Here is a 25,943-nt window from a genome sequence, read left to right on the forward strand (position 1 = left end):
CCTTGGCCTTGTTGAACTTCAGGATGTTTTCACCGGCCCACTCCTCCAGCCTATCTAGGTCTCTCTGGTTGGCATCTCTGCCCTCTCATCAATCAACTGAGCTTGGTGTCAGCTGCACATTTGCTGAGGGTGTGCTCAATCCCAGTGTCTATGAAGATACTAAACAGTACTGCTCCCAGGAAAGGCCCTTGAGGGACAAGTTGCAGGTTTGCACTTGGACATTCAGCTGTTGTCTAGAACTCCTTCAAGGTGACTATCCAGCCAGTTCCTCATCCATGTAACAGTCTCCAGATGAGTGTCCAGTATGTTCTGGGCAACTGTGTGAGAGACACTCTGCACATATTCTCCCACCGACCCCTGGTCTGTTTAGAGAAGCCTTGGCTTCACTGGGTGACCACTGCATTTGGAGGATTGCAGTAGAGGTGGTTTTGCACTGTCACACTACAGACAAGTGTGCCTGGGTGAGCACATAGGCCTGTGAAAGCTTCCCCTTCACAGCTGTAAACATCACAGGTGTGTAAGGGATCTCAACTGCACTGGGACAGCTGGAAGAGAAGTGACCTTGCACATAAGAGAGACAGCCTGAGGTTGAGCTCATGACACCAAGAAAGGCAAGAGTTGGGAACACACAGAAAGGAACAGATGTAATAATATTTCATAGGCCTCACTGTTCAGAAGCAGCTCAGATTACATGGTACCCCATCAGGTACATGCAGGTACCTGTGATACATGATAAGTCTCACACACAGAGCTCTCCTGGCTTCTTCTCTTTGCTGCTACACAACTGGCAGCTTTGCTTGTGACCCTGTCATTGTTGGCAAAATTTACCATGAGGTGTGAATGCACTACAAGAACACCAAGAAGGGAGGCACATCTGCCTGCTCACCACCATTCTGAGAAAAAATGGAAGGATTCTAAAGTCCACAAAATTATAAACCACTAAAAAAAAAGAGGAGTGGTCGTACAGCAGAGAATGACTCATTAAAGGAATGACTAAGAGTGAATCTTCTGCCTTCTTTTACCACACACACTGTTCCACACACTTACAGCTTCTGCTTAGGTCTTGGTTACATCTATTCAACCTAAGAGAATTAAAGGACACCTTTACATCTCCGCCCTTTCACACCTGATGTAGCATGAACAAGAGGCACTAACACACCATGCATTGCTGAATGAAGCAATGCTGATAAATACAAGGAAACCTTCCAACACATGAAACTAAGAAACAAAACCCAAAAATGTAAATCAGAGAAGCAAGGCAGTAAAGCATCAGAAGACAAGAGGTGATCAGAGAACCTCACTGGGAAACCTTCTGGGTCTTCACTGTGATTCATCTCTGCAAGCACTTGGAAGTCACTGAGATCTCAAGCTGCAAGTGCAGCCCTAACATCTTACACTGGACTACCTAGTTATGGGATTCATTTTAAGAAAGAGTCCTCAGCTCTCAGCAATTCTACTGTGTGGCCTGCTCACCTCCCACAAATATCAAGCACTTCATCATGGGCCCCTTTCTCAAGATTAACCTTCAGAGAAATTACAACAGATTCCCTTTTTGCTTTTTCTTCATATTCCTCCCACACAAAATTCTGCCCGAGGTGGCTGAAGGAAGCATTTGCTGCCAAACCACAGACACAGGTTCAAAGGCAGAAGCACTGACCAAAAGTGCATAAAAAGACCACGACCTTACAGGAAACAAAATCTTGAAAGAAAGTCTGATTGCAACTATGAAGAAACTCTACATCACTCTGCTCTGCAGAGATACAAATGGATAATCAAAGTTTCATATAGGAAAGGTAATTCAGTCTACACATTGTAGAACCCATTCATGGTTCTCTAATGCACAGGTTTTCAGGAAATCCTTTATTGCTGGAGGACTGTCACTGCCTTTCAGGACAGGGATATCAGGATCAAAGGAAACATGGCACAGACCTTGGCACCAGGCATGAAATCAAACCCCCCTGTTTTCCTCATTCAAATCCAGCCTCTCCATTTCCTGGCTCTGCATTCACAGCCTTTGGTTGCACCATGGACAATACCCAACTTTTGACTACATGGCAGTCCCAGCAAAAAGAGCATTTCATTCAGTCCCATTTTAGGGAAATACAAACTTATCAAACTGTTTGTCTTAGCTGATGTCCACCTTCAGAGTATGGAGAAGAACTTCTCTCCCACCCTGACAATCACAAGATGTCTTTTGGTGTTTCATACTGAGTGACAGAATCAAAAGTTGGAAGAGACCTTCAAGATCATCTGGTCCAACCCTCAGCCCAGCACTACCACAATCACTTGTAAACCATATCCCCAAGTGCCACATCCAAAGACCTCCCCAACACCTCCAGAGAGGGTGACTCCATCACCTTCCTGGTCAAGTTATTCCAGTACCTATTCTTTCAGAGAAACAAACAAACAAAGAAAATCAAATATCTAACCTGGATCACCCATGGTACAGCTTAAGACCATTTTCTGTTCCTCTTTCTTTTAAGACTTGGCAGAAGAGAACAACCTCCACCTCACTACAACTGCTTTTCAAGTAGTTTGGTTGGAAGGGTTCTTTCAAGGTCATTCAATCCCCAGCTCTACCATGGGCAGGAACACTTTCCACTGGATTAAAACACTCAAAACCTCATCCAACCTCATCAAAACCTCACCCAACCAGAGAAATGAGGTGCCCATTGAGCTTTCTCTTCTCCACACTAAATAACTCCTGTTAGTTCAGGGGAACTGAGATATCTGAGCTGCTCCTCAGAAGCTTCAACAGCTTTGGTTTGTTCACAGCATTGCCAGGCACAAGGAGGACCAGCTTTACTCCTTGACACAAAGCAAACAAACAAATAAAACACAGCAAGAGGAAACTGGTTGGTAGGAAGTACACAGGAGGCTCACACAGGAGCTCACAGCATAGACCCCAGACACACTCATGTCTTTGGCAGTGAAAAAACAAACAAGTTTGGAACCACAGCTGTGGTCTCATCCAGCAACTGGATCAAACTGAACCTTTACACCTCTATTTTAGCCACTTCACACTGTGCCAGAGTGAACTCCTGCACAGCCTTTTCTCTGGACAGACAGAACTCTTTTCCCCATCCAAAAACCACACCACAGGAAAGTTAAATCTGCAGATGGACAACATTACAAGAAAAGTTGCACACACAAATTCTTAGATCCCAAGCATCACAAAAAGATTATTCTGATCATTCCAATAATTTGAATAACTTTAAAATGTTATACAGATCAAAAGCAATCAGAAGCTCAGTTAAAAACCCAGTCATCAAATATCAGCTCAAAGGGAACATCACACATGGGCTCTTTGAAAGCTCTACCACTCATAACATAAGATGTGCTGAAGCCAAAACTTGGCCATTTGAGTCCAAACCATGCAATATCAAAAAAGAAGATTCCTTCTGACTTATGTTCAAAAGGCCAAGTTTCAACTCTGGGAATCTGCAAAACACAGGTCATGTCTCCACCAGCACCTCCTCACACACAACACACACAACACTCATCAGACTCCTCACAGCTCTCATGGTTATCAGAGATCTTCAAGACTGACAGAAAGACCTCCCCAAAAAAGAAATATTTCTCAGACAACGTCTCCTTACTGTGGATATTATTTAACTTCCCACCCTTGGCATGTGACAAGCAAGAGCATTTCTTACAGTGACAGCTGAAAGAAACATGTCTTGAAAGCCTTTCTCTTTCCAGCTGTAAACAGGAAAGGCAACAAATGTAACAGGCAGGCAAATAGAACAGATCTGCTTTTACACACTCTATCCGAGACAAAGGCCCATCTTGAGATCATCGAAACAGAAAGACAGATAGTTGACTCCTGCAGAAATTAAGACCACAACACTCTTTTAGATTATGTAACTAAGAGTAGGAGATTAATTCAGTTGTTTATGAGGAAGTGAACACAAAGCTTGCTCTTCCCAAAGCTCCCACATGACGTTTGTCATAACTATATAATTAAGCTTTGCAGTTACACAATTATGACAACATGCAAACACAAACAAAAAACCTCCCAGGGCTCTCCATACAGCTGGAATATGTCTTCCTGCCAAACAGTTTGGAAGGAAAACCTCACATTGCAAGATACTACAGGTGGGTAATGAACCCAAAACCAAGAAAAGCATTTCCTTGTGTCCTTCAACAGACTCTCCTGCACAGCTCCCAAGACTCAAATCCCCGACCCATCACATTATCCAGAATGCTCTTTGAACCATCTAATTTACAAGTACGTGGCACATAACACACAGTTTATCCGACTGTTTCTCTTCAATCCACCGACTTCACACAGATATCTTTACACTTCTGCATGAAGATACATTTCTCTGCTCACTGACCTTCTGTGAAGAAAGCTCAAAGTTCTAAAAGGAAAAGAGGAGCAGTGCTCCAGTGAATGTATGCAGACATTCACAGTGGGTCAGTGAATAGGGGCAATCACCCTCTCCTTACATCTCCCTCTGCACCTTGAGTCTCTCCCCTTGCACTCGCGCAAGGCTCTTGCCATGACATGTATTTTATAGCCAAACCACATCTAGCCTCATTGCACAAGACTCAACCTCAAAACATAAGAAATCAGCACAACACCCCTGCCATTTCCTCCTGCATTTCCTCCTCCACAAGCAGCCACCCATAAATGTTTTTGAGCAGTCACTGCTTGCAACCCAATCCTTCATCTTCATAACAGGCAGACAGACATCATCAAGGCACCAGTTGTTGTCCAGCCAATTTCTCTACAGGAAACACAAGGAATAAAGTATGGACGAATGCAAAGACATTTCCTACTGACCTCCATTATGTATCATTGAGACACATGAAGGCTACAAGAGTACAAATTCTGAGCAGCAGAGTCACATACGGTAAAGTTAATCTTGCAATCCAGAGAACCTCACCAAAATCAAGTGCAGGTGCTGTTGGGAAAACACCTGAATGTGCAAATAACACAAACAAAAATTTGCTAGTAAGGCAATACACCTGTACAGAAGACCAAGGACTGAAAGGAACACGGGTGTTACACGTCAGGGCATAGAAAGGATTTGGTGCATGATGAAACCACAGAGCATCACTGAAACTTCCAGCCACCATCAGCCTCACTACACCTGCCTCCCCAGCAACCTGGAGCACCGACCAAGGACCCAAAGTCCACCTCCCCCCAGCCGACAAAGTACCAATGCACGAACCTCTGCCAGCTTTGTCAGCAAACTTCCGTACACACAGAATGAAGTACGGCAGGGAAACAGCAGAAGAGCCGAAGGAGAAGCTTCGCAGAAACAGTTTGATCAGAGGAACTCACCGGGAGAGGGGCGGGGTCGGCCTGCTGGGCACCGGCAGGTTCCTGGTCTCCGAGCAGCGGCGCGGGCTCGTCGGGCGGCGGCCGGGCCGGCAGGGTGTCGCAGCAGCTGGCGGCCGAGAAGCGGAGGTGGCTCTTGCGCGAGTCGGCCGTGAGAGACACGTCGTGCGAGTAGGAGTGCAGGAAGGCGCGCACGCCGTCGATGCCCACGAAGTGCGTGGCCGGCACGCCGCGCAAGGCGCCGCTGCCCGCCGCCAGCAGCTGCTGCTGCGAGCGCCGCCAGCGCCGCAGGCGCAGCGCCAGCAGCAGCAGCAGGAAGGCGAGGAAGAGGCACGACACGGCGGCCACGGCCAGCACCAGCCAGCGCGTCAGGCTGCCGCCCGCCTCGCCCGCCCCCGCCTCCGCCTCCGCCCGCGCCGCGCTGCCCAGCTCGGCCAGCAGCTCGGCCACGCTCTCGGCCAGCACCACGCTCAGCGTGGCCGTGGCCGACAGCGCCGGCCGCCCGTGGTCCTTCACCAGCACCACCAGGCTCTGGCGCGCCGCGTCGCGGGCCAGTGGCGAGCGCGCCGTGCGCACCTCGCCGCTGTGCAGCCCCACGCGGAACAGCCCCGGCTCCGTCGCCTTGGCCAGCTCGTACGACAGCCACGCGTTCTGACCCGCGTCCGCGTCCACCGCCACCACCTTGGCCACCAGCGCGCCGGCCTCGCTCGACCGCGCCGCCAGCTCCACGCCCGCCCACCCCGAGCCCGACGCCCCCGCCGCCGGCGGGTACAGCACCTGCGGCGCGTTGTCGTTCTCGTCCACGATCACCAGCCGCACCGACACGTTGCTGCTCAGCGCCGGCGAGCCGCCGTCCTCCGCCCAAACCCACAGCCCCACCTCGCGCACCTCCTCGTAATCGAACGAGCGCAGCGCGTACAGCGCGCCCGTCTCCGCCTGCACCGACACGTACGACGACAGCGCCGAGCCCCGCACACCACCCTCCCCCAGCCGGTACCGCACGCGCGCGTTCTCCCCCCAGTCCGAGTCCGTCGCCCGCACCCGCAGCACCAGCGCGCCCGCCGCGTTGTTCTCCGACAGCCGAGCGCTGTAGCGCTCCTGCAAGAACACCGGCGCGTTGTCGTTCACGTCCAGCACCCGCACACACAGCACCCTGCTGCTCTGCAGCGACGGACGACCGCCGTCGGCCGCCCACACCGTCACGTTGTACTCCCACTCCTGCTCCCGGTCCAGCTCTCTCGCTGTCACCACGCGGTAGTAGCTGCCCTGCGAGCTCTCTAGCCGAAACGGGACACCCCCATCGAGCGAGCAGCGCACCTCGCCGTTTGCTCCCGAGTCCTGGTCCTGCACGTGGAGCAGGGCCAGCACTGTCCCCGAAGGGGCATCCTCAGAAATCTCACTCAGCGCCGATCTCACCGAAATTTCGGGCGCATTGTCGTTTATGTCTGTCACAGTGATCGCGAATTTTGTTGTATCAAAAAGACCACCCCCATCACGTGCCTGCACCTCCAGTTCGTGGTAGTCGCCTTCCTCAAAGTCCAGGCTCTGCACGAGCGTGATCACTCCTGTCTCAGAGTCGAGATGGAAAATATCCGATGCCATGTCCGTCGCTTTCTTCACCGAATATTTCACATGCCCGCTCAGACCCTCGTCGGCGTCTGTGGCCGTGACGGTGACGAGGGTGGAGCCCACGGGCACGTCCTCCGGCACACGCACCGTGTACTCCGCCTGGCTGAACACGGGCGCGTTGTCGTTCGCATCCAGCACCGTCACGCGGATCCGCGCCGTGCCCGTCCGGGACGGCTCGCCGCCGTCGCTCGCCCTCAGCACCAGCTCGTGAAACGCCGCCTCCTCCCGGTCCAGAGCCTTCGCCAGCACCAGCTCGGGACGCTGATCCCCGCCGGGGCCCGTCTGCACGGCCAGCGAGAAGTGCTCGTCGCCGCTCAGCTCGTAGCTCTGCAGGGAATTCCGTCCAGAATCCGGATCGTGAGCGTTTGGGAGGGGAAACCGCGATCCCGGGGCTGTCGTCTCGCTTATCCTTTCCTCGAGTTCGATTTCTTTGAAGCTCGGGGCGTTGTCGTTAATGTCCGTGATTTCTACCTCGATTTCATAAACCTTCATTTCCCCCTCCACTATCAGCTCACAGCGCAGCACGCATTTCTCCACCAACCGGCACAGCTGCTCTCTGTCGATCCTCTCGGCCGTCACTAAATGTCCCGTCTTCCCGTTCAAAGCAAAATACTGCGTCCTGCCTTCAGTGACAACGCGGGCGCCCCGGTCTGGGAGCGCCGGCATCTGCAGCCCCAGGTCGTTGGCCACGTCGCCCACGAACGAGCCCTTGGGCATCTCCTCGGGCACCGAGTAGCGCAGCTGCCCCCACGCCGCCTCCCAGGCCGCCAGCAGGACGCCCCACAGCAGCACTCGCTGCCGCCGGCCCCAGCGCCTCCCCGCCGCGCACATCTCCGCCGCCGCACCGCCGGCACCGCAACACCGCCGGCAGATCCCCGCCGCCGATCGCCGATTCGGCCACACTCCGGCTCCGACTTGCCGCTCCCGGGCGGTGCCTCCCGCCCCTCCGCCTCGCTATATCACGGCTCCGCACCGCAGGGACGATCGGAAACAGACCGCTTCCCGACCCAGGAATCCAGCGATCCAGCGATCGAGCCGGGCCGCAGCGGGCGGGGCTGCAGCGCTCCGACCTTCCTCTCGCTCCTCTCGGGCAACAGCGGCGCCCGCAGCCTCCTCCCGGCACTGCACGCACCGAGCGCTGAGAGAGATGCCCACCCTGTCTTTTCTCCCCCATCTCTGCGGGACATTCGCCGCAGAATCATCAGGTCCCGTGCACGGGGGACCTCCAGCCTCGGCTTTTCTCCACCCTATCTCTTCTTCGATCATCTAGCTGATCACGACTAGACACAAATAACATGCCTCCCGGGGTATTGATATTTCTACCGCACTGGAAAATATTTTCTAATGGTGATATAATGTCCTTCGAATACGACCTGCAGAGTGTTACTAGTTATTTCTTTGAACCTCGAAGCACAATCTCCTCCCTGCAACTGCATAGCTTTTTGTACTAGTGTTTGTTCTTGAAGAACATTTTCCTCCAAAAAGCCACTCAACAGATCAAAACAGTCTGGGAAATTCTTATGAACAGTCGAAATGTCCTGTCCCCGAATACGACAGTATAGAGATGGGTCTAATATTTTGGACCTTCGTACTTTCCAACTGCACATCTGTGGTTGCTCTGAATCAGCTTGATTTCTCCACATTCTCTAGATATCACTTCGGAATTTTTCATTACATCCTTACACAGAACAGGCTTTTCTCTACATCTAGTGCTCCTACATAGAGTAACTCAGTAGAAGACAGCAATGAATCATAAGGTCATACAATCGCTACTGTTGCAAAAGACTTCCTGGATGATCAAGGCCATGCATTCCCGCTTGGGAAGTCATTGCAGAGGAAAAAAAAGCCACCGAGAAAACCAAAAAAGACCCCCAAAAAACAAACAAACCAACCACCCCAAAAAAAAAATCCACAAACCCCCCCAAAAAACAGAACCACAAAAACGTAATATAAGGCAATTCTTCACCGTATATAATAAGAAAATTTTCTAGGAAAGCGTGATAAAATAATGAAAGAGGTTTTGAAATACAAAGCACGAGGGATTTGTTCTGGGGCTTTCTTTGCTCGTGTGCTTTGTTTTTAGGGAGGTTTTTTGGTTTGCTTTTAGGGTTCTTTTCAGATCCTAAATAACCCTCTCCCAGTGGTGTAACCGTTCCAGCAGCATCCTTTCCTCAAAAGATGTGAGGACATACAGTAGAGGTTAAACTTCTCTATCCCTGGAATCACACACAATTCTCCTTCGGTATTACAACACCGGAATAACACTTATCAATGGGTTTTCCTCCAACTATCTATGAAGTTGAAGTGGGTGCCTTCAAGAAACAACGATCAGGAAGGAAAACTAATATAATTTCCACAATTTCAAAATACTGCAGATAACACAAATCTGCTAGACGTAATTCCTCATCTGAATCTGAATGAGAGCTTTAGATGAACCGAAAGAAGAGCGAAACCACAAATGAGGCGGCAGAAAGTGCTATACCGCATAGGCAAAATAGACACAGGAAAAGATTATTTCACTCGTTTGTGTAAACACGGAACAGCAATACCTGCCTCAACACAGAAACAAAGCCCAAGAGCCTGCTGCTGCCAGCAACACGTGGTTAGGAAAAGCTGAGAGAGAACGAGTGAAGGGGCTTACAGACCTGTGGTGCGTCGGGGTCGGCGGGTGGCTGTTCCACAACGGTGCTGCTGCTCGGACACGGCTTCTTGCAGGGCTCCCCGGCCACAAGCTCCTCCGCGGGCACGATGGGCAGCGGCGGCGGCGGCCAAGCGGCCTCGGGGGTGGCGCGGGGCGGCGCCGCCACGCACAGGTTGTAGGAGTAGGGCAAGGTGCCCTCGCAGAAGTCGGCCGGGAAGGCGGCGCCGGCCAGCGACAAGCGCTGCGCGCCCAGGCAGCGCAGCACGGCGGGCGGCCCGGCCCGCCGCAGCCGCGCCAGCACGGCCAGCGCCACGCTCAGCACCAACAGCGCCGACAGCAGCGCCAGCGCCAGCACCAGCCAGAACTGCAGCTCGCCCGCCGCCTCGGCGCCCGCCGCCCGCTCGCTCAGCTCCGGCAGCGCCTCCTGCAAGCTCTCGGCCAGCACCACGTGCAGCGTGGCCGTGGCCGACAGCGCCGGCTCCCCGTGGTCCTTCACCACGGCCACCAGGCGCTGCTTGGCCGCGTCCCTCTCCGACACGGCCCGCGCCGTGCGCACCTCGCCGCTCTGCAGCCCCACGCGGAACAGCGCCGGCTCCGACGCCTGCACCAGCTCGTACGACAGCCACGCGTTGCGCCCCGCGTCCGCGTCCACCGCCACCACCTTGCCCACCAGGTACCCGGACGACGCCGAACGCGGCACCACCTCGAAAGCCGAACCCACCGAGCCCGGCGCCGCTCCCGACGCCGCCGGCGGGGGCGGGTAGAGCACCCGCGGCGCGTTGTCGTTCTGGTCGAGCACGAACACGCGCACCGTGGCCGTCGAGCTGCGCGCCGGCGACCCGCCGTCCTGCGCCCGCACGGCCACCGTGAACTCGCGGCACTGCTCGTAGTCCAACGAGCGCTGCGCGTACACCGCGCCGCTCCGCGCCTCCACCGACACCGGCGGCGCCGCGCCCAACGCGCCCGCGCTGCCGCCCGACAGCCAGTAGCTCACGCGCCCGTTCGCGCCCGAGTCCAAGTCCCGAGCGACAACGCGCAACACCAGCGCGCCCACCGGGTTGTTCTCCCGCACGTACGCGCTGTACGACGCCTCCTCGAACACCGGCGCGTTGTCGTTCACGTCCGACACCTCCAGCACCAGCTCCGTGCTGCTCCACAGCGACGGCCTGCCCCGGTCCCGGGCCACCACCGTCACGCGGTGCTCGGACGCCTGCTCGCGGTCCAGCGCGCTCGCCGTCACCACCTTGTAAGAGCCGCCCGACGACGCCACGATCGACAGCGGCGCCTCTCCCGACAGCTCGCACGACACCTCACCGTTCTCGCCGGAGTCTCGGTCCCGCACTTTCAGCAGGGCAACCACGGTGCCGACCGGTGAGTCTTCAGGCACCGGGTTCGATAGCGACAGAATCGTGATCTCGGGGGCATTGTCGTTCTCGTCCGTGATGTCTATCTGCACTTGACAATGACCGGTCAGACCACCACCGTCCCTCGCCTCAAGGGCGAAGCTGTATTCACTTTTCTCCTCGAAATCGAGGGGACCTGCTGTCCTGATCTCGCCATTGTCGCTGTCAACAGCAAACAATTCACGGATCCCCGCCGGGACGTTGCCTAAGGAATAGGAGACCCGCCCATTGGACCCCGCGTCCGCATCCGTGGCCCGCACCTGCATCACCAGCGACCCCGCCGGCAGATTCTCTGCCACTCTTGCCTCGTAGATGCTTTTACTGAACACGGGTGGGTTGTCGTTTGCGTCCAGCACGTTGACGCGAACCTGAACAGTCCCGGACCTCGCGGGGTTCCCACCATCCAGTGCACTAAGAACTAGCTCAAAGGAGCTCTGCTTCTCCCGATCCAGTGTCCTCTCCAGCACTAATTCCGGCTGCTTCATACCACCTGGGTTCTCTTTTATGGCCAGACTGAAAGAGGGGTTGCTTGTGAGATCATAAGTCAGTAGTGAGTTACTTCCGGCGTCTGCGTCTTGGGCCATCTCCAGAGGAAAACGAGTGCCGGGAGGAATCCATTCATCGATCTCGAGGTCCAGAGCAGCCTTGCTAAAGGTCGGGGAGTTGTCATTCACGTCCTCAATGGACACCTCGACATGGAAAACGTTGAGCGGGTTGTGCACCAGCACCTCGAAGCTGACCGAGCAGGACGCCGATTTGCCGCACAGCTCCTCCCGGTCCAGCCTCTCGCTCACGTACAGGTTCCCGTTTGTCTCGCTCACCGTGAAGTATTGCTTGTCCGCGCTGAGCCGCAGCTTGCGCGCCGGCAGCTCGTCGGCGCTGAGCCCCAGGTCCCGGGCCAGCGGCCCCACCAGCGAGCCTCTGGGCAGCTCCTCGGCCATGGAGTAGCGGAGCCGCTCCGCCGCCGCCCGCCAGCACAGCCCCAGCAGCACAGCGCCCAGCACCAGCGCTCGCCCGCCGGACGGCCCGCCGCTCGCCCTCCGCCCGCCCGACATCGCCCACAGCGCTCGCTCGCCGAGCTCGCCAGGCTCCTGCCGCTGCCCCGCCTCCCTCGCAGCCGCTCTGCGCAGCCACAGCAGCGCCCGACAAAGCGCCCCCAGCCCGCCGCCGCCTCCAACTCGCACGCCTCTGCTGCCCGCGCCGCCTCTCGCCTCTGCTGCCCGTGCCGCTGCCGCTCTGGCCCGCACTGCCCGCCCGAGCCAGCAGCCTGCGGGGACAGCACGCACAGGCGGCGGCGGCCGCGGCTCCAGCAACGCTCGGCGGCGGCCCAACAGCGGCACCCGGAGGCGCCGACACAACACTGCAGCCGCCTCAGGGCCGCGCTCGGCGGGGAACAACTTGGGGCCTGATGGGGCTGCAACGGCCATGGGGTCTCTCCTCGATTCCAAACAGCAATCAAAGCAGGACCTGCGGAATGTGCTTCCTAAGGCCTTTGGAACTGAGATGCGCTGTCGGGTGCTTTTAGGTCATTATCGCAGTGAATAGTCAGAAGCAAATATTCATAAATATTCATAGCAGAGTGATAAAGGAAGGAACTCAGCTGCCCTTAATAAAACCAGGCCCAGCTATAGGACCAATAAACGATAATATAGGGAAGACTTCAAGAGCATTTTTGAACTGTGTTAGAGCTCTTGAAATCTGCATTTATTACCTGGGATGAATTAACCGGAGAAATGGATCAGCCCAAAGCAATGGAAACCATCTCTATGCTAAGATAGTACAATAACAGTTACTCTTTTGTTTGTGATTTTTGAAACATCCTTCTTTTCCTCTCCATACTTGAGGGGCTGACAATAGGAAACTGCAAAGCCACACCAAGTCCTTCATAGATTCAAACAATGGTTTTGGTTGGAAGGGTTCTTTCAAGGTCACTGAAAGCATGCATTGCTCTAGCTGGTGTCTCACAAAAAGAGCTTAGAAGGGGTGAACCACCCCTATCACCCTGTTTGCCTTATTACCTCTTATACTGTGCAGGATACAACTTTCTTTCTAAGCAGCAAGTGCATTTTTCCAAATCATGTCCCATTTTACCACCCACCAGTAACCCCATGTACTTCTCTGCAAAGCTTTTCCCAGTGTCCAACTCCATACTGAACCTGCAGATTGCCCTGACCCAGGTGCAAACCTTTCCCTTGGCCTTGTTGAACTTCAGGATGTTTTCACGGGCCGTCTCCTCCAGCCCATCCAGGTCTCTCTAGTTGATATCTCTGCCCTCTCATGAATCAACTGAGCTTGGTGTCAGCTGCACATTTGCTGAGGGTGTGCTCAATCCCAGTGTCTATGAAGATACTAAACAGTACTGCTCCCAGGAAGGACCCTTGAGGGACAAGTTGCAGGTTTGCACTTGGACATTCAGCTGTTGTCTGTAACTCCTTCAAGGTGACTATCCAGCCAGTTCCTCATCCATGTAACAGTCTCCAGATGAGTGTCCAGCATGTTCTGGGCAACTGTGTGAGAGACACTCTGCACATATTCTCCCACCAGCCACTGGTCTGTTTAGAGAAGCCTTGGCTTCACTGGATGACCACTGCATTTGGAGGATTGCAGTAGAGGTTGTTTTGCACTGTCACACTACAGACAAGTGTGCCTGGGTGAGCACATAGGCCTGTGAAAGCTTCCCCTTCACAGCTGTAAACATCACAGGTGTGTAAGGGATCTCAACTGCATTGGGACAGCTGGAAGAGAAGTGACCTTCCACGTAAGAGCAGACAGCCTGAGGTTGAGCTCATGACACCAAGAAAGGCAAGAGTTGGGAACAAACAGAAAGGAACAGATGTAATAATATTTCATAGGCCTCACTGTTCAGAAGCAGCTCAGATTACATGGTACCCTATCAGGTACATGCAGGTGTAACCTGTGACATTTGATAAGCAAGGGAATGACCATGTCCTTCTACAGTCTCATACACAGAGCTCTCCTGTCTTCTCTTTGCTGCTACACAACTGGCAGCTATGCTTGTGACCCTGTCATTGTTGGCAAAATTTACCATGAGGTGATAATGCACTACAAGAACACCAAGAAGGGAGGCACATCTGCCTGCTCACCACCATTCTGAGAAAAAATGGAAGGATTCTAAAGTCCACAAAATTATAAACCACTAAAATAAAGAGGAGTGGTCGTACAACAGAGAACGACTCATCAAAGGAATGACTAAGAGTGAATCTTCTGCCTTCTTTTACCACACACACTGTTCCACACACTTACAGCTTCTGCTAAGGTTTTGGTTACATCTATTCAACCTAAGAGAATTAAAGGACACCTTCACATCTCCACCCTTTCACACCTGCTGTAGCATGAACAAGAGGCACTAACACACCATGCATTGCTGAATGAAGTAATGCTGATAATTACAAGGAAACCTTCTGACATGTCAAACTAAGAAACAAAGCCCAAAAATGTAAATCAGAGAAGCAAGGCACTAAAGCATCAGAAGACAAGAGGTGATCAGAGAACCTCACTGGGAAACCTTCTGGGTCTTCACTGTGATTCATCTCTGCAAGCACTTGGAAGTCACTGAGATCTCAAGTTGCAAGTGCAGCCCCAACATCTTACACCGGACTACCTAGTTATGGGATTCATTTTAAGAAAGACTCCTCAGCTCTCAGCAATTCTGCTGTGTGGCCTGCTCATCTCCCACAAATACCAAGCACTTCATCATGGGCCCCTTTCTCAAGATCAACCTTCAGAGAAATTACAACAGATTCCCTTTTTGCTTTTTCTTCATATTCCTCACACACAAAATTCTGCCCGAGGTGGCTGAAGGAAGCATTTGCTGCCAAACCACAGTCACTGTTTCAAAGGCAGAAGCACTGACCAGAAGTGCATAAAAAGACCACGACCTTACAGGAAACAAAATCTTGAAAGAAAGTCTGATTGCAACTATGAAGAAACTCTACATCACTCTGCTCTGCAGAGATACAAATGGATAATCAAAGTTTCACATAGGAAAGGTAATTCAGTCTACACATTGTAGAACCCATTCATGGTTGTCTAATGCACAGGTTTTCAGGAAATCCTTTATTGCTGGAGGACTCTCACTGCCTTTCAGGACAGGGATACCAGGATCAAAGGAAACATGGCACAGACCTTGGCACCAGGCATGAAAACAAACCCCCCTGTTTTCCTCATTCAAATCCAGCCTCTCCATTTCCTGGCTCTGCATTCACAGCCTTTGGTTGCACCATGGACAATACCCAACTTCTGACTACATGGCAGCCCCAGCAAAAAGAGCATGTCATTCAGTCCCATTTTAGGGAAATATAAACTTATCAAAGTGTTTGTCTTAGCTGATGTCCACCTTCAGAGTATGGAGAAGAACTTCTCTCCCACCCTGACAATCACAAGATGTCTTTTGGTGTTTCACACTGAATCACAGAATCAAAAGTTGGAAGAGACCTTCAAGATCATCTGGTCCAACCCTCAGCCCAGCACTACCATAATCACCTCTAAACCATATCCCCAAGTGTTACATCCAGAGGTCTCTCAAACACTTCCAGAGAGGGTGACTCCCTCACCTCCCTGGTCAAGTTATTCCAATGTCTGATCACTCTTTCAGAGAAAACAAACAAACAAACAAAATCAAATATCTAATCTGGATCTCCCATGGTACAACTTAAGACCATTTTCTGTTCTTCTTCCCCTAAGACATGGTAGAAGAGAACAACCTCCACCTCACTACAACTGCTTTTCAAGTAGTTTGGTTGGAAGGGTTCTTTCAAGGTCATTCAATCCCCAGCTCTACCATGGGCAGGAACACTTTCCACTGGATTAAAACACTCAAAACCTCATCCAGCCAGAGCAGTGAGGTGCCCCTGAGCTTTCTCTTCTCCATACTAAATAACTCCTCTTAGTTCAGGGGAACTGAGGTATCTGAGCTGCTCCTCAGAAGCTTCAATAGCTTTGATTTCTTCACAGCATTGCCAGGCACAAGGAGGACCAGCTTTACTCCTTGACACAAAGCAAACAAACAAACAAATAAAACACAGTAAGAGTGAGAAACCACCAGAAGTGTATGAACCACAGATTCACATTTCAGATTGTGTCAGCTCTGGTAGGAACACAAAGGAAACTGGTTGGTAGGAAGTACACAGGAGGCTCACACAGGAGCTCACAGCATAGACCCCAGACACACTCATGTCTTTGGCAGTGGAAAACCAAACAAGTTTGGAACCACAGCTGTGGTCCCATCAAAGAACTGGATCAAACTGAACCTTTATACCTTTCTTTTTGCCACTTCACACTGTGCCAGAGTGAACTCCTGCACAGCCTTTTCTCTGGATAGACAGAACTCTTTTCCCCATTCGAAACCCACACCACAGGAAAGTTAAATCTGCAGATGGACAACATTACAAGAAAAGTTGCACACGCAACTCCTTAGATCCCAAGTATCACAACAAAGATTATTCTGTTCATTCCAATAATTTGAATAACTTTAAAATGTTATACAGATCAAAAGCAATCAAAAGCTCAGTTAAAAACCCAACCATTGCAGTAGCAGCTCAAAGGGAGCATCACACATGGGCTCTTTGAAAGCTCTATCACCATAATGTAAGATGTGCTGAACCCAAAACTTGGCCATTTGAGTCCAAACCATGCAATATCAAAAAGAAGATTCCTTCTGACTTTTTTTCAGAAGGCAAAGTTTCAACTCTGGGAGTCAACAAAACACAGGCCATGTCTCCACCAGCACCTCCTCACACACAACACACACAACACTCTCTTCAAACTCTTCACAGCTCTCATGGTTATCAGAGATCTTCAAGATTGACAGAAAGACACACACACAGACACCCCTGTAAAGAAACGTTGCTCAGACAATGTCTCCTTACTGTGGATAATATTTGACTTCTCACCCTTGGCATGTCACAAACAAGAGCATTTCTTACAGTGACAGATGAAAGAAACATGTCTCTGAAAGCCTTTCTCTTTCCAGCTGTAAACAGGAAAAGCACCTACAGAACAGGCAGGCAAATAGGACAGAGAGAAAGAACCATCTTCAAGCCATCAAAGAGAAAGGTAAGAAATAAACACCTGCAGAAAGGAAGAGATAATGACACACTATTCCCAATTATGTAAATAAGACTAAGCAATAATTTAGGTGTTTAGTAAGCAGTGAACACACATATTGCTTTCCCCAGAGCTCCCACATGACCTTTGTCATAACTATATAATTAAGCTGTGCAGTTACACAATTAGGACAACATGCAAATACAAACAAAGAACCTCCCAAGGCCAGAATAACATATCTTCTAGCCAAACAGCTGGGGAAGGAAAACCTCACATTGCAAGGTACTACAGCTGTGCCATGAACCAAAAAACACAAAAAGCCTTCCCTTGTGTCCTTCAACAGACTCTCCTGCGCAACTCCCAGGACTGGAATCTCCAACCCAGCACATTACCCAGGATGCCCTTTGACCCATCTAATTTACAAGCACGTGGCACATAAGGCCCAGTTTATCAGATCATTTCTCTTAAATTCACCGTTTCACTAAAATTCACAGAGATATCTTTACATCTCTGCATAAAGATACATTTGTTTGCTCACTGACCTTCTGTGAAGAAACCTCAAAGTTCTAAAAGGAAAAGAGGAGCAGTGCTCCAGGGAATGTATGCAGACATTCACAGTGGGTCAGTGAATAGGGGCAATCACCCTCTCCTTACATCTCCCTCTGCACCTTGAGTCTCTCCCCTCACACTCCCACAAGGCTCTTGCCATGACATGTCTTTTATAGCCAAGGCACATCCAGCCCCGTTTCACATGGCTCAGCCTCAAAAGACAAGAAATCAGCAAAACACCCCTGTCATTTCCTCCTGCATTTCATTCTCCACAGGCAGCCACCCAAAACTGGTTTTGACCAGTCACTGCTTGCAACCCAATCCTTCATCTTCATAACAGGCAGACAGACATCATCAAGGGACCAGTTGTTGCCCGGCCCATTTCCCTACAGGAAACACAGAGGGCAAAGTATGGACGAATGCAAAGACATTTCCTACTGACCTCCATTATGTATCATCGAGACACACGAAGACTAAAAGGTAACAAATTATAAGAAGCATGTAGTAAAGTTAATCTTGCAACCTAGAGAACCTCACCCAAATCAAGTGCATGTGCCGTCGGGAAGACACCTGAACCTGCAAATAACACAAACTACAATTTGCTAATAAGGCAACACACCTGTACAGAAGACCAAGGAATGAAAGGAACCCGGGGGTTACACATCAGGGCATGGAAAGGACTTGGTGCATGATGAAAACACGAAGCCTCACTCAAACTTCCAGCCACCATCAGGCTCACTACACCTGCCTCCTCAGCAACCTGGAAGACTGAGCAAGGACCCAACGTCCACTCCCACCAGCCAACACAGTGTCAATGCACGAACGTCTGCCAGGTTTGTCAGCAAACTTCTGTACACAGAGAACAAAATACGGCGGGGAAAGAGCTGAAGAGCAGAAGGAAAAGCTTCGCAGAAACATTTTGGACAGAAGAACTCACCGGAGAGGGGCGGGGTTCTCGTGCTTGGGACCGGCAGGTTCCTGGTCTCCGAGCAGCGGCGCGGGCTCGTCGGGCGGCGGCCGGGCCGGCAGGGTGTCGCAGCAGCTGGCGGCCGAGAAGCGGAGGTGGCTCTTGCGCGAGTCGGCCGTGAGAGACACGTCGTGCGAGTAGGAGTGCAGGAAGGCGCGCACGCCGTCGATGCCCACGAAGTGCGTGGCCGGCACGCCGCGCAAGGCGCCGCTGCCCGCCGCCAGCAGCTGCTGCTGCGAGCGCCGCCAGCGCCGCAGGCGCAGCGCCAGCAGCAGCAGCAGGAAGGCGAGGAAGAGGCACGACACGGCGGCCACGGCCAGCACCAGCCAGCGCGTCAGGCTGCCGCCCGCCTCGCCCGCCCCCGCCTCCGCCTCCGCCCGCGCCGCGCTGCCCAGCTCGGCCAGCAGCTCGGCCACGCTCTCGGCCAGCACCACGCTCAGCGTGGCCGTGGCCGACAGCGCCGGCCGCCCGTGGTCCTTCACCAGCACCACCAGGCTCTGGCGCGCCGCGTCGCGGGCCAGTGGCGAGCGCGCCGTGCGCACCTCGCCGCTGTGCAGCCCCACGCGGAACAGCCCCGGCTCCGTCGCCTTGGCCAGCTCGTACGACAGCCACGCGTTCTGACCCGCGTCCGCGTCCACCGCCACCACCTTGGCCACCAGCGCGCCGGCCTCGCTCGACCGCGCCGCCAGCTCCACGCCCGCCCACCCCGAGCCCGACGCCCCCGCCGCCGGCGGGTACAGCACCTGCGGCGCGTTGTCGTTCTCGTCCACGATCACCAGCCGCACCGACACGTTGCTGCTCAGCGCCGGCGAGCCGCCGTCCTCCGCCCAGACCCACAGCCCCACCTCGCGCACCTCCTCGTAATCGAACGAGCGCAGCGCGTACAGCGCGCCCGTCTCCGCCTGCACCGACACGTACGACGACAGCGCCGAGCCCCGCACACCACCCTCCCCCAGCCGGTACCGCACGCGCGCGTTCTCCCCCCAGTCCGAGTCCGTCGCCCGCACCCGCAGCACCAGCGCGCCCGCCACGTTGTTCTCCCACAGCCGAGCGCTGTAGCGCTCCTGCAAGAACACCGGCGCGTTGTCGTTCACGTCCAGCACCCGCACACACAGCACCCTGCTGCTCTGCAGCGACGGACGACCGCCGTCGGCCGCCCGCACCGTCACGTTGTACTCCCACTCCTGCTCCCGGTCCAGCTCTCTCGCCGTCACCACGCGGTAGTAGCTGCCCTGCGAGCTCTCCAGCCGGAACGGGACGCCCCCGTCGAGCGAGCAGCGCACGTCGCCGTTGGCTCCCGAGTCGCGGTCCTGCACGTGCAGTAGGGCCACCACTGTCCCCGTCGGAGCATCTTCGGAGATCTCGCGCACCGCTGACGATACTGTCAGTTCAGGCACGTTGTCGTTCACATCTGCTACGGTGATCTCGACTTTTGTTGTGTCTGAAAGGTCCCCACCGTCCCGAGCCTGCACCTCCAGTTCATGTGAGGATATTTCCTCAAAGTCCAAATAGCCTTTAACGGTTATTTGTCCCGACTCAGAATCCAGATGAAAAAGTTCTGACTCTCGGTCTGAAATTTTGTGGAAACTGTACTTCACATGCCCGTTCAGACCCTCGTCGGCGTCTGTGGCCGTGACGGTGACGAGGACGGAGCCCACGGGCACGTCCTCCGGCACACGCACCGTGTACTCCGCCTGGCTGAACACGGGCGCGTTGTCGTTCGCGTCCAGCACCGTCACGCGGATCCGCGCCGTGCCCGTCCGGGACGGCTCGCCGCCGTCGCTCGCCCTCAGCACCAGCTCGTGAAACGCCGCCTCCTCCCGGTCCAGCGCCTTCGCCAGCACCAGCTCGGGACGCTGATCCCCGCCGGGGCCCGTCTGCACGGCCAGCGAGAAGTGCTCGTCGCCGCTCAGCCCGTAGCTCTGCAGGGAATTCCGTCCCGAGTCGGGATCGTGAGCCCTGGGAAGTGGAAATCGGGATCCCGGGGCTGTCGTCTCGCTTATTCTCTGTTCTAGCTCATTATCCTTGAAGGTAGGGGAGTTGTCATTAATGTCCGTGATTTCCACTTCGATTTCATAAACCTTCATTTCCTCCTCCACTATCAGCTCACAGCGCAGCACGCATTGCTCCACCAGCCGGCACAGCTGCTCTCTGTCGATCCTCTCGGCCGTCACTAAATGTCCCGTCTTCCCGTGCAGAGAAAAATACTGCCTCCTACCTCTGTCTATGATGCGGACGCCGCCGTCTCCGAGCTCTAGCATCTGCAGCCCCAGGTCTTTGGCCACGTCGCCCACGAACGAGCCCTTGGGCATCTCCTCGGGCACCGAGTAGCGCAGCTGCCCCCACGCCGCCTCCCAGGCCGCCAGCAGGACGCCCCACAGCAGCACTCGCTGCCGCCGGCCCCAGCGCCTCCCCGCCGCGCACATCTCCGCCGCCGCACCGCCGGCACCGCAACACCGCCGGCAGATCCCCGCCGACCACCGGCGATCCGGCTCCCGCTCCGGCTCCGACTTGCCGCTCCCGGCCTCCGACGCCCGCCCCTACGCCTCGCTGGAGCTCGGATCCGCACCGCGGAGAATATCTGAAACGAACCGCTTCCCTAACCAGGAATCCAGCGATCCAGCGATCGAGCCGGGCCGCAGCGGGCGGGGCTGCAGCGCTCCGACCTTCCTCTCGCTCCTCTCGGGCAACAGCGGCGCCCGCAGCCTCCTCCCGGCACTGCACGCACCGAGCGCTGACGAGCGCTTCCAGCCCTGCCGTGGAAACGTGCGTCCCCTTCCACAGTGCACCTCCTTCCTCGGAATTCCTCCATCCGATCTCTGCTTTGATCCTCCAGCTCAACATGATCAATTAGAATTAACACGCCTCCCCTCGTCGTGGTATTTCTAATCGCACGGGAAATTTTTATTGTGATACAACAGGAATTGCTCCTGATATGACATGCAAAGCGTTATTAGCATTTTGCGTTAATCTCGAAAGCACAAACTCCCAACCCATTTCACAACGTAGCTTGAATGCAGATCAAACCAACCTTATAGGCTTGGGGACTAAAATACCCCCAAGAACAGTCCAAATGAGCAGTCCTCATATCCTGCACTACATGGACAGAACATCATCTCCCCCTTTCTGCCGACTAACAGACACTCACTGGAACGCTGCCAGCATAGAGACCGACCCATAATAATACAAAAAGCGATGAAGACCCACCCAATCTCCTTAGAGATTGCCCTTAGCTCTGGTCTTTTAACTTTCACCTCCACATCGGAGACTGATCTGAATCACTTTGGTCTGAATCAAACCTGTATAAGTCGCCCTTTTCCAAACACTACGCCGAATTTTTCCTTAAATACTTACACAGTAGAGGCTGTGCTTGGACTTTGGACACAGTGCTCCGTTCGAGAGTAACTCAGCACCCTGCAGTGGTGCTCATCCACATGCACCTCGGGGGTCCATAATAAAAATAAAACAACTAGCACTTAGAACACCCTTGTCATTAAACGCTATCAAGTAGGAAAATATATAATTTCTAAGAGGAAATGATTAGAAATAAAAGACCGATTGAGAAAAACAGCAACAAAAAACGTTCAACCTCCTCAAACAAACAAACAAAAACCCACCAGCGCCATGTGATTTTCTTCTTTAGATCGCATCGTACACCTATGTAGAACAGGCAGTTCTACAGGGACGGTAAACAAGAGCCAACTACCACTCAGGTTGAAGCCCAAAATGAGAAATAACTGCACAAAGAGATTAAGGAAGTCAAGGTCAAAAAAAAAAAGAATTATCAAGCCCACTAACGCTTCCATTTCTGCAGATGCCTTCAACAAAGGATGGGAGAGGACACGGCAGAGAGGAGGAAAATGCAGTAGGGAGGAAAAATATCTAACGTCCCCTATCATCGAGGCACATACACTTTCGTTTGGTAGTCCAACACTGAAACAGCATTAACCAATGGGGTTTTGTTAGGCTGCCACAAAGTTGAAAATACATCACTTCGGGAAAACGAGATACTGAAGGAAAAACGTCAATCCTATTTTCCTGAGCTAGTCTTGTAGAATTAGGGAAAGTCATTCTACATATTCGCCCTTCTCCGTTAATAAACCATAATATTTCGTGCAAGTTATGTTGTCAGACACGTTTTCATCTGAATCTGAAACTTTCTGTTCTGAGTGGAAAATGAAGATAGGCACAATATCAATCGGAGCTTCACCTCTGTTGCCCCACATTACGCAGCAGAAGTTGAACGGCAAGAACATCCCCGATGAATCTACACGTGACAGAATAACACATCGGATAGCTGATGAGAAGTGACGGGTCACAGGGCTTGCTACTAAAACAGACGCAGCATAGTATTATTCAACTCTTTCAAAGAAACGCAGGTCAGCACTAATCACTCCAGCAGAGAAACAAAGATGAAGAACCCACTGCCGCCAGCACCCAGTTACGAAAGATTGAGAGAAAGAGTGCACGAGCTTACAGACCTGCGGTTCAGCAGTACCAACGGGTTTGCATCAGAGAAATAAGGTCTGGAAAAAATAAGTCAGACTCAGCAGTGCTACCATTTCTGGGAAGAAAGACGATAAAGGGTGGGGAAAAATATATAACTTGCAACACCAAAATAGCAGCAGTCAGTCAGGTCCAAGTACACCAGTGCGGGAAAAGGACATCCAAAGAAGAAATCTCAAAACCCAGGCATCCACCTAATTTTTCGTAACACGAGATCAGTAATTCTACTAATTCTAATGAGAGCTGTGGTCAATACTTTTCACGTGAACCAGAACCTGTTAACATCTAAGAAGCAAATGCAGAGACTGGCTACTTGCTGCGTGTAGAACTGATGTAAAGTATTAAATTCCTTTGGGAATAAGGAACCCTAGCAACACATCCCGGGAAAATCGAAGGGCATAAGGGACGCCGGCCCAGAGGCTCAAGAAAAGAGAGAGAGCACGTGGATTTACAGACCTGTGGTGCGTCGGGCTCGGCGGGCGGCTGTTCCACGACGGCGCTGCTGCTCGGACTCGGCTTCTCGCAGGGCTCCCCGGCCACAAGCTCCTCCGCGGGCACGATGGGCAGCGGCGGCGGCGGCCAAGCGGCCTCGGGGGTGGCGCGGGGCGGCGCCGCCACGCACAGGTTGTAGGAGTAGGGCAAGGTGCCCTCGCAGAAGTCGGCCGGGAAGGCGGCGCCGGCCAGCGACAAGCGCTGCGCGCCCAGGCAGCGCAGCACGGCGGGCGGCCCGGCCCGCCGCAGCCGCGCCAGCACGGCCAGCGCCACGCTCAGCACCAACAGCGCCGACAGCAGCGCCAGCGCCAGCACCAGCCAGAACTGCAGCTCGCCCGCCGCCTCGGCGCCCGCCGCCCGCTCGCTCAGCTCCGGCAGCGCCTCCTGCAAGCTCTCGGCCAGCACCACGTGCAGCGTGGCCGTGGCCGACAGCGCCGGCTCCCCGTGGTCCTTCACCACGGCCACCAGGCGCTGCTTGGCCGCGTCCCTCTCCGACACGGCCCGCGCCGTGCGCACCTCGCCGCTCTGCAGCCCCACGCGGAACAGCGCCGGCTCCGACGCCTGCACCAGCTCGTACGACAGCCACGCGTTGCGCCCCGCGTCCGCGTCCACCGCCACCACCTTGCCCACCAGGTACCCGGACGACGCCGAACGCGGCACCACCTCGAAAGCCGAACCCACCGAGCCCGCCGCCGCTCCCGACGCCGCCGGCGGGGGCGGGTAGAGCACCCGCGGCGCGTTGTCGTTCTGGTCGAGCACGAACACGCGCACCGTGGCCGTCGAGCTGCGCGCCGGTGACCCGCCGTCCTGCGCCCGCACGGCCACCGTGAACTCGCGGCACTGCTCGTAGTCCAACGAGCGCTGCGCGTACACCGCGCCGCTCCGCGCCTCCACCGACACCGGCGGCGCCGCGCCCAACGCGCCCGCGCTGCCGCCCGACAGCCAGTAGCTCACGCGCCCGTTCGCGCCCAAGTCCAAGTCCCGAGCGACAACGCGCAACACCAGCGCGCCCACCGGGTTGTTCTCCCGCACGTACGCGCTGTACGACGCCTCCTCGAACACCGGCGCGTTGTCGTTCACGTCCGACACCTCCAGCACCAGCTCCGTGCTGCTCCACAGCGACGGCCTGCCCCGGTCCCGGGCCACCACCGTCACGCGGTGCTCGGACGCCTGCTCGCGGTCCAGCGCGCTCGCCGTCACCACCTTGGACGAGCCGCCCGACGACGCCACGATCGACAGCGGCGCCTCTCCCGACAGCGCGCACGACACCTCACCGTTCTCGCCGGAGTCCGGGTCGTTCACGTTCAGCAGGGCAACCACGGTGCCGACTGGTGCGTCCTCGGGCACGGGGCTCGACAGTGACAGAATGGTGATCTCGGGGGCGTTGTCATTCTCGTCTGTCACGTCTATCTGTACCTTGCAGAGTGACACCAAACCGCCGCCGTCCCTCGCCTCCAAGTCGAAGCTGTATTTACTCTTCTCCTCGAAATCGAAGGGTCCCGCAATGCTGACCTTGCCGCTCTCGCTGTCGACAGTGAAAAATGCTCTCACGGAGTCCGGGACGTTGCCAAAGGAGTAGGAGACCCGCCCATTGGACCCCGCGTCCGCATCCGTAGCCCGCACCCGCAGCACCAGGGACCCCGCCGGCAGATTCTCGGCCACTCGCGCCTCGTAGATGCTTTTGCTGAACACAGGCGGGTTGTCGTTGGCGTCCGTCACGTTGACGCGAACCTGAACAGTCCCGGACCTCGCAGGGTCTCCGCCATCCACTGCCGTCAGCACCAGCTCAAAGGAGCTCTGCTTCTCCCTGTCCAACGCTCTCTCCAGCACTAATTCAGGCTGCTTGCTTCCGTCCGCGCTGTCTTTTAAAGCCAGAGAGAAGGACGGGTTGCTGCTGAGCTGGTAAGTAATCAGGGAATTGCTGCCCACGTCCGCATCTCGGGCCATCTCCAGAGGAAAACGAGCACCGGGAAGCGTCCATTCACCGATCTCGAGGTCCAAAACCGCCTTTCTGAAGGACGGGGAATGGTCATTCACGTCCTCAATGGCCACCTCGACACGGAAGACGTTGAGCGGGTTGTTCACCAGCGCCTCGAAGCTGACGGAGCAGGACGCCGACTCGCCGCACAGCTCCTCCCGGTCCAGCCTCTCGCTCACGTACAGGTTCCCGTTCTCCTCGCTCACCGTGAAGTATTTCAGCTGCTTTTTGCCGGCAGACGCCACCCGCAGCTTGCGCGCCGGCAGCTCGTCGGCGCTGAGCCCCAGGTCCCGGGCCAGCGGCCCCACCAGCGAGCCTCTGGGCAGCTCCTCGGCCATGGAGTAGCGGAGCCGCTCCGCCGCCGCCCGCCAGCACAGCCCCAGCAGCACAGCGCCCAGCACCAGCGCTCGCCCGCCGGACGG

The 25,943-nt window shown here is 54.5% G+C and overlaps 1 protein-coding gene across 1 annotated transcript; it reads right to left on the reverse strand.

Annotated features, from left to right (window-relative positions):
- Window positions 1-18,511: 18,511 nt before the first annotated feature.
- On the reverse strand, window positions 18,512-21,388 carry LOC127473985 (protocadherin gamma-A12-like). Its single transcript, XM_051794270.1, has one exon. It carries the CDS (start codon window positions 20,969-20,971, stop codon window positions 18,512-18,514), a length of 2,460 nt encoding a protein of 819 aa, XP_051650230.1. The 5' UTR covers window positions 20,972-21,388.
- Between the last annotated feature and the right edge of the window lie 4,555 nt (window positions 21,389-25,943).

The sequence above is a fragment of the Manacus candei genome, unplaced genomic scaffold (assembly GCF_025592945.1).
Source record: "Manacus candei isolate 608988 ecotype Guabito, Panama unplaced genomic scaffold, ASM2559294v1 h1tg000037l, whole genome shotgun sequence".
NCBI lineage: Eukaryota > Metazoa > Chordata > Aves > Passeriformes > Pipridae > Manacus > Manacus candei.

What these genes read in the sequence shown, in the direction of transcription:
- LOC127473985 (XM_051794270.1), bottom strand. Translation starts at nt 20,971, where the DNA reads ATGTGCGCGGCGGGGAGGCGCTGGGGCCGGCGGCAGCGAGTGCTGCTG.